Below are 12,877 nucleotides of genomic sequence, written 5' to 3' on the forward strand. Positions count from 1 at the left end.
AGGACGTTACATTTTTTCACCAATTGAAGGTTTGACTGGTGATCAGTTCATACATGGACACTACAGTGACTCACTATAATAAAGTGGTATCACAACATGAGATGGGCTTGGGCTAGCTGATTAGCATGCTAACTTCTGTAGATAGAAACAGAATCTTAATCTTAAGAGTTAACACTGGCTTTGCTTTCCACTGCTGGAGAGAACTCTTGGCGAGTAAGGAATGACGTTTGATGCTGAACTTGAAACTTTTCTTCCAGACTAAAAAGTAAATTGCTGTTAATGCTGTTAATAGTGTTTTCTATGTAGCAATGGCAAAAACTTTCATATAGCACCTCTCATGGCATCCAAATGAATTAGCACCAACAACCGACAACTCAGATTAATTGACAGTTTCTGAAAATGTGGTTCCAGTTTGAGCTAGATGTGAGTGGAAACCTGGTTACTGGTCCACAGATTCAGTGTCATGGTGTTTCCACCAATCTGTTTGTAATTGTTTTCCAGAGCAACACATGTAAGAGTTTTCTGTGGTTAAGGTTTGGTTAGGTTTAGGCACAAAATTGGCATGGGTATGGTTGGGAAATTATTGTGATCATAGGTAAAAGAAAACTAGCTACAACCTTAACTGGAACCAAAATGGTGGCTAAAATTTCCTTTGGTTCAAAAACACATTGACCTTGACTGCAGCCTCTCTAACAACGTTGTCTCATTTACACTCACATTTAGCCTACACACTCAACATATGACCAAGCACCTCGTAAATTTTTGAGAGGGTTTGGGTTTTTGTAATGCAATGGCTGTAAATGTCACTGTGTCTCTGTTAGAAAGAGAGAACAGGTGGATTTAAATGCGCAGCTGCTGCTTTTCATCCATTTTTGTTTACTCCTTCTCTTCTTTTTACTTATTGTCGTCTCTTCATCACTCTTTCCCTTTGGCGTACACACACCCCAAGTTCACACCCGTGTTTTTCAGCGTCCTGTTCTCCTCTCGCTGTGCTCTCCACCACCTGTTGACCGTTAACACTTTTGCACGACGTTCCGCGCAGTCTTCCTCCAGTCTCGCTGGTTTTGCTGGTTACACTGCTTCAACTTTAGCATCATACGAGAGCCAGCGTCATGCTCTCATCTGTTTGGAGGTCAGTTGACTGGTTTGGTCAATGCGGTTCTCAACAATTTTGGTCCAAAAAGAAATCTGTTGAAATCTCAGCAACTGTTATTTGGATTGTCAAGGATTTTGGTTCAGTCATTCATTGCCTCCAGATGACGAATCCTAATAACTTTGGTGACACCTTGACTTTTCCCCTAGCGACACTATGACGTTGAAATTTGTGTTTTTGAGTGTGTCTTTTGGATGCTGTCCAAGCATTCGACAAGTAATTCTGAAGAAGCATTCTGGCTGCTTTAAGATGTTCTTAGCCTTCCACAAGTGGGCACGAGGCACTAATTAATCAATAATCTTTTGTGTCTCAAGTTACAGTGATTTTGGGCAACTCCTCTTAGGTTTAAGAAAGCTTGTAACATAGAATTTAGGATAATTTTACTTAGTCTTAAGATGCTTTTGGGAAACAAGACCCAAATTTTGTGATCATTTGTGGTGAGACACTCATGAGGAGTCCAAATCAAGTTGCAAAGTGTGAAGTCTAATCTCATCACATCAAGTCTCAAGTCTTCCTAAGCCTATTGCGAGTGAAGATGTTTTTATGTCTTTGAAGTCTGAACCCGATGCTGTCCTCTGTAATATTTATTGTTGCAGAGCTTTTACCAGGTCAAAACTTGAGACTGTTTTTGCTCTCAAGACTTATGTTTTGTCAAAAGCCTTTAGGGAGTCAAGTCCAAGTCTCAAGTTGGCATTCTTGCATCTGAGCTGTTTTAATGTTCTTTGGGGTATACAGCATGTCCAAGCCAAGTCTTGTTTATTCCTCCAGTAACATTGCTCACCACTTTCCTCCTCTCTATCCAAAGTCGTCATTAAACACTGTGTAGAGTTCAGACACCATCAATAAGGAAATATAATAGTAGTGCTATGTTAGTAAGGTGCCTATAAGGAAACTGTGAATGATGTAATTTCTAGAAGCTCCAGTATATTTTGAGAACAGAAACTAAAACATCAATAGCAAGCATCGGGTTCCATGTGTGGTGTTTTAGAAATAAAGTCTTCCTCAGCACTCCTCAGACCTTTAGCCTTGGCGTTTAAGCGGCGCAATCTCCTGACGATCAAGTCACTTTGCGTTCGGCTCTATTAGTTCATCCACTTGTGAAAAGACTTTCTGGGTCAACCAGCCAGTCCAGCCTCTGAATCGGGTTATTAACTGTGATAAGTGTGGACAGGACGTCATAGTACACTGCCCCAAGTCACTGACAAGATTTTTAAATTGTGTGTGTGTGAGAAAAAATAGAGAAGGTAGCAAGGCTGAAAGAGAAAGACAAAACTACTCTGGTATTGTCTGAAATTTATTTGCTCAGGTTCAAATCATTAAAAACAGTGAAAGACACTTATTAATGCTTTTTATAGTAAAATATCTTCTGTATCTTTTAGAATATGGGATAAATCTTCAAGTGTCCCTCTCTCTTATTTCTGTATTGCTTTCTTTGACTTGGCTTATATATGTATATTTTTAGTCTCCTGAAATAGCAGAAGTCTTGAAGCTAGCTCCTCATATCAGTTGATACAGTGTCAAGTGTGTGAGTTTGTCTGAGACAGGACGACACATAACTTCATGGTGATGAAAACTCTACTCGGTTGTAAATGAATCTTAGGTGTGATGATGAAACTCGAACACACGACACACACACACATATTCACACCGCGCTACACGATGCAGTATCACTATCATTTTCCGTTGTCCATCTCCCTGTGAGGTCAGAGAGAAAATATTTCTTGAGATTTTACATGAGAGGAATCAGACTGACGGGTCTCAATTCTCACACTTGTGGCATTCGCTAGCGGTCAAGTACCAAGTTGTGCGACGTACAGTGTTTCCAGTAATTGCCCAAGTGGCATTTGGAGCACTCCAGCTAACAGCACCAGTCACCCTTCTTGAGCCATGCTCGAGCTCTAAAGGAGGGGATTAGTAAGTCGACTAAATTAACACGGGTTGCACCACCAAATTAGTTCTTATGTTGAGATTAATTCTTAGCTGTCCGCTAGCTGATGGAACACACGTTAGCATGCTAGTATATAACCCCTTTAGACTGAGCAGTAAAAGAGGTAGTATTGTCTAATAATGATGTAAACTGAGTAGGCTTTAAGTTACATTTTAATTTAAAATCTTCCCAGTTCATATAATTATTAAGTAGCATTTTATTCCATGTTGCCTCTTCGTTTTAAGCATGTCATATATTACGATGCTAACGTTAGCTTTGTCACTTGGTTCAATTTCCGACTTAACGTTTAGCCACACCTGACAGTTGGTGAGCGTAGCTATTTAGCAACAGCTTATCTTCATGTAAGAATCAACTTTTGTGGTGTAACCTAATTTTATGTGGTGATGCAGAAATTTCCACCTAGTAAACACTTGGATTATAACTTGGCCAAGTTTGAAACTTTCTAACAGCTGTGGCCTTGAGACTGGAGAACTGGACTAGAGACAGATTTGAGTCATAAAATTGAGGACTTGAAACTTAACTGCTGTGAAATGTGAAGCAGGTTAAACTTGAAAAACTTGTTCTGGTCCTGGACTTTAAATTTAACTTGGACTTGGACCCAAAAGACCCCTAAAAACATCTTTATGTAAATGAATAAATGTTCAATATTTATCACCAATACACCATGTGCACATACTGAAACATACATAAAATTATAATATGTAGACGCCATCACTATAAATACTTTATTACCTCTCTACGAACACAGTCCAAGGACAAACAAACTATTTCCCTGTGTCAAGACTTGTGTGTGTGTCATTTACACACAAACACACACACACCGCAGATGTCCATGACTGTGGTGAGTGATGGCAGCTCTCAGTTTGAGCCAGTGGTGATTTATTTTCATCAGCGCTTATTAGACGCTTTGCTAACTGCTCCTCAGAGGATGGCGGCGGCTCTGGCAGTATCTGCACACACACACACACACACACACACGTATACACACAACAGATGGAGATGAGAAACTTTTTTATTCCATGGTACATCTTGTAAGGATTTCAGCTTCAGTTTAACAACTTAAAATAAACCAAAAGATCAATATAGTGCACAGGAAGAGGAAAGAAAAAGCCCCCAGAAAGCAAATTCATAAGCTTTTATGTAGGTTCTGTAAGAATGAAACATGAAAACTCCCAGAATTACGAAACAGAAGTTGAGGAAGACGTCATTTAAACCATAGTAGCCCCCTCCTCCTCGCCTCTTCTCTCAAATCATCCCTCAAAAATATCAAAGCGTATTAAACCGCCAGCGCTGCAGAGAGATTTATGGCCCTGACATGTATAGCAGCAGGGTTTGCCCTCGGTGTGGGTTTCTGCGTGCACTCCCTGTCCCTGGTGCCGTGTGGTGATTTAAACCCATCTGTTCGTCGCTGGGCGTGGCGCCGAGGACACAGGGACCCCCCCAGGAGCCGCCCAGGTCACATGACCTGGGAACTGTCGTGTTGGGGTGATGATTATGGGTTTTCACGCTCCTGTGATGAGGGTGGAAAGTAACTAAGTATATTTACTCCAGTTTTAGTTGAGTATTTCTATTTTCTGCCGTGGTTTTTACACTAGGACATTTATGTGACAGCTTTAGTCACTAGTTACTTTTGACTTTTGTATACAAAACATATGAAAGATTTATGAAATATTATATTTTAAGATTAAACTACCAATGTAACATGAAAGTAGAGCTGAAACAATCAAGTGATTGACAGAAAATCAATTGACATCTATTATGAAAATGGTTTCAATTATTCTTTTGCCAAACATTTCACAGTTTCAGCTGTTTGCTGCTTTCATGTTTAATAATTTTAATATTTTTTCAGTTTTTTGACTAAGTTGGACAAAACAATGACTGTGAAGGCTTCACTTCACTCGGTAAGTGTAACAACATTTGTCAGTGCTTTCAGAATTTTTACAAGCTAAAAAATCAATCGATTAATCAAGGAAAGACTCAGGAGAGTAATCCAACCAACTACAATACATGAGTAATAATAAGATTTTACTACATGCCACATAAGTCAAATTCACGTGAGGTTTTGGTCATGACTATTTAGTTTAATTGCAAAGAAAACTCTTTGTACAAATCGACACAACTAACATGTTTAACAGTATGGACTTCACTCTTTGTTTATCCCTGTGAACTGCCCAGTACAACCAGTTTCCTACCACTCTGTCTGTGTTTGGTGGGAATCATGTTGGGAGGGTAAAACATTCCTCAGGAATCTTCCCTGCCCAGACTGTTGGGTTTTGCCAAGTCGAGGAAATAGGAGCCGTGTATTTTCAGGGAACAACCCTGGGTTGAAGACAGATAGTAATTTGAGATTTTTCACATTTCTTGTTAATGTTGGCGAGACAGGAAATATCAGACTTGACTTAAATTTCTTGACGACACTTGTCACATATAAAATAATACTAATGACAGAAATCCGAGATGGCCAAAGAAAACTGGAGATTACACTGGAAAACTTCGGAGGGAGTTTGTGTTGATGAATTTGTGTCTGTGTTGAATTAAGTCAAGTTAACGCACTAAACAAATATGTCCTTTTTATGTCTACATCTGCCCATGTCCCCACACATACCGGACGTCCATGATGAGGTCACCACCATGAGACCAGGCCCCCGTCAGGGTAGCGATGACAGCCGAAAATAAAACCGGACTTCTTTTGGCTCCCCTTCCAGACGCACACAAACACACACTCCTACATAGACACAAACGCACATACACTGCCGGAGAGCTGCCAGTCAGCTGTTGTGTCGTGGTCAGGTGTTAAGCCCTGTGGTCCGGGGGAGGGGATAAAGGGGATATATTGGTAATTTGCTGTGATACCCAACAGAGAATGATCCTTTAATGAAAATATTCATCATCACCTTTTGATAAACTGTTGATTCAACAGTCTGTAAAGTCAAGAGCTGTTCATTATCAGAGACTTCAGGCTCATATACTGGCTCTGGGTATAGGATGCATCTGGTTGTGTGTCTCTAGATCCAGTCCGGGGGAATCCGGAAGAGGTTTTCGAATGTGATTGGCTGGTGTCGGCGGCGGCTGCTGCTCTGCTGCCATACTTAGCAACAAGGCGAGCTTGGCAACTGTAGGAGGCGTGCGGCTCTCTAAGCTCAACAAAATCCTCACTGATTCATGTTTTTATTTGCAGGAAGAGGGTTTATCGCCTTCTTTTTAGGGATTACGTAACTCGATCTAAAATAAATTCAGGTGTAAGTCAGGCTAAAAGTGTTGAGCTGCTGGGAAGTTAATGCTTAATTGAAAATATCAAACATAACATTTGTGGTCATAAGTCTTTTGGTGGCTGCTGTCTGGAGGCCAGAATTTACCTTAAATATGATTTATGAATTACTAATATACCACCATATCATTTATTATCTGGTGTGTGTGTGGAAGAACTGTTGACTTTGTCAAGCATTTTTTAAAAATTAGGCTAAAACTATGTTTCTGTAAGTACAGATAAACTTTCTCTACGATTAGAAAAATCTGCCCTCTGATTGGATGAGCTTCAATGCAGCAATTATCAACATATGTGAAAGGTTTTCATTATCTATTATTATTATTATTGTTTTCCTTGCTTCGTTTGTGTTTAGTAGGTCTTCATTATTCAGTATTTTAAATGTTTTTTAAGATATTTATCCAAGCATCTGATTTATAATCATTACTGATGACAAAAACAGACTGATCACCCACCTATAGAGGGTTTTAAATACTATTCAGACCCGAGTGAAACATATAGACTGAATTTCTGTGAGAATAGCGCCACTGTGTGGCAGACTAATTTCTTATCAGGAGCCTGGTACTGATTTTATTTGCACATATCAGTTTGAAATGATTTCTCTGAGTACCTTTTTCAACCAGCAGGTTGCCTGCGTCAGGTAGGTCAAGTCAAAGGTATGCACAGTTCTGTGTCTGGCCTCTGGAGCCAAACTAAAAAGCATCTTCGAGTCAAAATCAATTTTCTATTTTTTTTATTTTTAAGTTGCTTAGGAGTAAAACTGGATTTTTTTTTTATTATTTTTTTTTTTTTTTTCTGTTAACTCACACTTAAGACCAGAATTTTTACTTTTAGAAGTTATTAGATAGTCTTTCCACGGTCGTGCTTTTATTCTGGAGGTTCGTGGTTTTACTGTGAAAGCTGGCCCATACCGGAAGTTTTAACGGGCTTCCTGCGTGCAAACGGTGCGAAGACGAGACTCAGCGCCCCGAAGCCGAAAGATTCAACACAAAAACCGGAAGGTATGCTGTAGAAAACGGTGATATAAAACACGGGTCCGCACACGTGTCGATGTGCGCGGTGTTTTTGTCAAACGGTGACGGGGTTCGTTCACCACCGGGCCTGGCTGATGCCCTAACGTTAGCGCCTCGGTGCTAGCAGCGACTACCTTCACTGATTGTTGGGCTCCGGCCAACTCGTCTCAGAGATCTTTCCCTTTAACACTAATACCAGATAAATATTGACATAACTTTTGGGTTAAACTGTCACAAGCGGTCAAAGCGTATCTGAATAAACACTTGTTTTGTTGTAATGGTTGTGTAGATGTGACGCAGATTTTAAAAAACGCCCCAGTGATGGATCCTTTTCTCTTCCTGTTGTATCCAAGAGGTGTTTTGTTACATTAACGCTTACAGACATGTAATATTTCAATAGCTATACCACTTGTTTGATCACAGCAGCAGGGTGGGTATGGCACAGCCATGCTTCAGTAACAAGTTCTCTTAGTTAATCAAACTTGTTAAACGAAACAAACATGGGTGCCTCTTAACTGAAAGTCCTTCAGTGTTCCTGTACCTAAATGTAATGAACAAGCGTTTGTATCCCTCATATTGCTAACATCAATCATAAATCTTCAGTTGTGCAAGGTATGAAGAAAAACAACCACCTGTCAGAACTGTTCATATTCAGTGACTTTAATGTGTTTTCGTTGCCTTGATACGATGAATTGTTCAACTTAGGGAAACACATGCAGGTGTCTTGTATCTGAGGGTGGTGGGGTGTATTGAGACTTATAGTTTACGGTTGATAACGTATTGTATTGCATTTTGATGTGTGGTGTTCCTGTTGTTTGAGTCCACCTGCCATATTCTAATTGTCATCTTGGCTTGTTTGTATGCGATGTACTGATTTCTTGTGAGAGATGAGGGGTGTTGAGACACCCAGGGTTTAGCCAGATAGCTGAGTTTTCTTTGCTTTTCAATCTCTGCATTCCATTCCTGATATTTGCTCTCACCCTAAACCGTGCAACCCTTTCATTTGTTCTTGATATGCTGTATATCCAGCCCTGTGTAAAATCGTCAGGTTTTAATGCAGGAATGTGTTGGTTGGGGTGTCTGTGCGGGAGTGCTGCTTCAGATACTGAGAAGACATTTAATAAATTCCAGGAAGTTCAGTTCAAGTAGCACATCCATGAGTTGCAAGGCCATAACGCTGTGCCAGACAGGATTTTAAAATCTGTAAAGTTATCAAAGTGGAAACTCATCCTTCATTACGACCATCACAAGGTAAATAGCAAAATATAAGACTCTTAAGTTACAAAGTAGTCTTTCAGGAATATGTATTTGCAAGCATTTAAGTTTTTGTAGAATGGCATTGCTTTGTGGTCCATCAACAGTTGAATCAGCTTTTTTGTAACTTTTAAGTTGCAAAACTACTCTCAGGGTTAGTTGATTCTGCCTCCTAAAAAATACTGTTCTCTGTGTTTGTCTTTCTGAATGAAAAGCTTTGCAAAAAAAGGGGAATTTTGCAGTGCAATTGAATGCATGGGAAAGGGTGGGAGAAGTCCTTGGGAAGTTTTGGAAGTGATAACGGTATCACAACTCTAATAATAATAATTTTTCAAGATCGCTGATGGTAATCTGCAGGCCATCACTATGTCAATCATGGGAATCCCAGAGTTGTACTGGACGTTCGGCCTTATTTAGACTGTCACCAGCTACCTGAGTTTAACTCATGATCTAATGTGATGTTTTGAAATCAGTCCTTTGATGTTACATTTTGCCACGTGCTTTGTCTGTCTGCTGGTGCCTCAATTGTTTACACCAGAGATGAGCATTGAAAGGAAATAAATGAGTTTGTCTCTGTTCTGGATGTTTTCTCTTAACGGCTGTGCTATGTTGTTTTCTCTCTTTATCTGTGCTTTGTTGCTTTTCTTCCCTCCTTTTTGCTAGCGAAGACCAGGAAGTGAAAAAGAGAGGCTTGATGTGTATCCGACAGGAAGCACCAGAGTGGACAAGTCCAGACAACACCTTCCAGATGGTGGATGTGACCCAACCAAGAGGCTGAAGTCCAGTCCCATTTAATAACCTCTTTCTTTGTTTTTTAACTTTTCAGCTTTGCGTTGCTGTTGGAGCATTGCGCCCACTCTCCTGCTCCAGGGCCCCTAACGAGCCCCCTACTTGGAGGGCTCACAGGGAGCCCCCTTCTGATTGGACAGCAGGCTGCATCCTTGCGGTTGGCTCAGCTGAAAGCCCAGCTAGCGCTGACACAGATAAACAACGCCCTCACTGTTGGCAGTCGAGCCGCAAACTTGACAGCTAACTCCAACACACCTGCTTCCTACATATCCACAACACCCCCCTCCCCGACTGCTGCAGCCATCAATCTCCTTAACCTTCTGAAGATTGCCAACACCATGTCTCATCACTTATATAATCCCTATGCCTCTGGGAACCAAACTTCCTCCCAGGGGCAATATGGACTCTCAGGTATGCAAGCAGAGAGGGACCCTCGGAGGGCATCTCCTCGCCTTGGACCTGGGTCCAGCTTCAGCTCTTCTGGAGCTTCTTCTGTGACACCTGGCAACTCGGGGGGAAAGATCCCACCGCTCCTGTCTCAGTCAGTGAGCTACAGACCTGAAGTGGACGACGACTTAGAGAGGTCTATAGACATGCATATTAGCAGAGCTAGAGAGGAGGTGAGGTTCCTTGACAAACCTGCACACCAGCCCATAGACAAGGGCGCTCGGTTTACCAACACTCAAAGAGATGAGTTTCTCTCATCAGGCACAAGGATGACCTATCCGATGTCTTCAACCTCTGCCTCTTTAGGACATAGACGCTCTGATGTTGAAAGTGGCAGTAGTTCTTTGGACTGGTTGGTAAACTACAAAAGCTCAACTGCTGATGATTCCTCTAAATTTTATTCATCATCTGCATCGTCAAGCTATGCAAGTGATGGTGATGGTAGGTTTAACACCTCTGGTGAACGAGACCGTGATAGGCAGTCCATTCCAGGGTTAGGTGATTATGACTATCCAGTGCAAGACAAACCTGCGGCCCCACCTGAGTCAAGTCGCCCTAAGTACACGTCTGAATCAGCTGCCAGCATCCTCTTGCATTTTGGTCTTGAAAAAGATGACTTGGAAGATCTCATATCATACCCTGAAGAACAGATGACTCCTAGCAACCTGCCGTTCATTTTGCGCGATATCCGCATGCAGAAGGCCAAGAGAGCTGCCGCTGCAGCTGCAGCTGCAGTTCAGTCAAAAACCTATCCTGAACCCCAGCCCACCAGAGGTGTGAGTGGGATGGACAGTTTGAGTAGTTCTGGAGGGGCAGGGATGTGCCAGGAGGAAATATCAACAGCGGTTCTCCAGCCCAGTAAAGTGATTGACTATGGACATACTGGCAAATATGCTGGGGTTGTGGATGAGCTTGGAAGGACCAGTGGCAGAAGAGATAGCAGTGCTGGAAGTGGTGGTATGATACTGATGGACACTTATAGTAGCAGCCACAGTCGACAACCACTGCCAAAAGATACGACAGAGGTGAAAAGCAGTGCCTTAGGTTCTTCACGTGACAAGGGTAGCTCTTCATACAGTTCAATTCCGACCTCCATAGCTCCCCCAAGCAATGATCCAGCCAAACGATTGCAGACACAACCAAACCAGAATCTCCAACCAATCCTCAGCTCTTTCTCTCTGCCAAACAAAGACACAGACATAAGAGTCTTTAAGTCTGAAGCCTCCAAACCCCTTCCTCTGAAAGAACCAGAGACAGATCGGCAGTCAGCATCAAAAATCCAACCATCCTGCAATGTCTTTCACGGCGTGCATCCTGGCCGACCTGGTCTTGTGCTCATTGGCAGCAGTGGCGCCAGTGGCACCAAGGATCAGAGTAAAATTCATGGACAAGGCTTGCAGCAGCAGAAGCAGCAGACCCAGGGCCAGCAGAAGCAGCAGATGCAGCAAAAGCAGCATGCACAGGGGCAGCAGAAGCAGCAGATGCAGCAAAAGCAGCATGCACAGGGGCAGCAGAAGCAGCAGACACAGCAGAAACAGACACAACAGCAACAGCAGCAGCAGAAGCAGCAGCAGCAGCAGACGCAGAAGCAGCAGCAGCCAATATCACAAATGGGGCAATCGTTGTGGCCTCCAGTTTTTTCTCCTGTGCAGCCAGTTCCTCCTGCTACAGTCATTCCCAGCAACGCAGATGCCTCACGGGCCCTGCAACGGTCTGCGTTTTTGCCCAGTGATCCTCGCCCCATCGTTATTCCTCCAACTCCACTCCAGGCAATCCTGAACCCGGTGAACTATATTCAGTCGCTGATGACTTCCAACAGGCAGCAGCCAGCAAACCAATATGCCTCCAAGGTGCCAACAGCGGCCATGATGCACGACTATGCAGCAGCTTCACCGAGAGTCTTTCCACATACCTGTTCTCTGTGTCACACAGAATGCACTCATATGAAGGTGAGTGGAAGATTGCACTGTTTTCTCTCCCTTAAGGAAATTGTAGGTTGTTCATTTCAGTGTTTTTGTTCTTTTATATTGTAACATACCATTTTAAATGGTTCAGTTTTTCCTTTTTTTGAATGTTTTGGAGGGCGTAACAGTGATACTTTCAGCATTGTTTGATTTATGTAAAAATATTCTTTATGAATGGATAAGCAATTATGCTGCTACAAAACCTGCCACATCCTATAAGTTCCTTGTTGCAAAAACAAGCCTGGATTGCAAACTTGGGGAGAGATTGTAAGCCTGTTGCCTGATTGTGATGTCGTCCAAACTAAAAAAATTTGTGCCACAATGTTTCAAGGATGCCAAGTTACAGTTGACTATTGTAATCTGTAGTTCACAGTTACAATGTTTGATTTACATGAATTGACTGTTCTTAGAGTGTCAGTGTCTAGATTAGCCAGATGAAGATTAAAATGTTATATCCAGTGCCAGGTTCCCAGTGACTCTTGAATAATTTGATATAAAAATCATGAGATCTGATCCTCTTCTGGGATGGTTGTTGTAAACGGGACCAAGGGTTTAGAAGACCAGACGAAGGCAAATCTGCAGATCCGAGCAACTCGCGCATTAGATGATGATGGAAGACGGCTGTTTCCACTTTGTCACTTTTCTTTTTTTCACAATCTATATTCAGTTTAAAAATACATTGTATCAGTGAATGTACAGCTTGTATCCTTTTCCCACTATTGAAGCTTTCGGAATTGTATTTGTTACTTAAATTGATTTATCTATCAGTAGGTATGACTTTTTTTGTAAAACTGGATATTATTTTGCAGCCAGGCTTCCCATTTTGATGTATTAAGTCTTTTTTGTCCCCAAAAGGAATCCCAATTATTACTTTGAGCCTGAACCCCACCAGCGCCTTTTGGGATGCCGCATTTCACATTTTGGCTACTTAACAGACACACCTGCTTTCTCCTCTGCTCACTTTCCACATTTACCTGCCTCTACTCCAGACGTAGTTCTGTCAACTTGTGTTTGGGTTTTTGTCCTGATCCACACTTGATTGTG

At 41.9% G+C, this 12,877-nt stretch overlaps 1 protein-coding gene across 1 annotated transcript in view; it reads left to right on the forward strand.

The window, feature by feature from the left end:
• The window catches only part of LOC108873681 (uncharacterized), a 36,851-nt gene that overhangs the window by 4,844 nt on the left and 19,130 nt on the right, over positions 1-12,877 (forward strand). Inside the window, 1 exon segment of the mRNA XM_051075757.1 lies at positions 9,460-11,818. Within this exon segment, the coding sequence (XP_050931714.1) occupies positions 9,460-11,818 (2,359 nt within the window).

This window comes from Lates calcarifer, linkage group LG14 (genome assembly GCF_001640805.2).
Source record: "Lates calcarifer isolate ASB-BC8 linkage group LG14, TLL_Latcal_v3, whole genome shotgun sequence".
NCBI lineage: Eukaryota > Metazoa > Chordata > Actinopteri > Centropomidae > Lates > Lates calcarifer.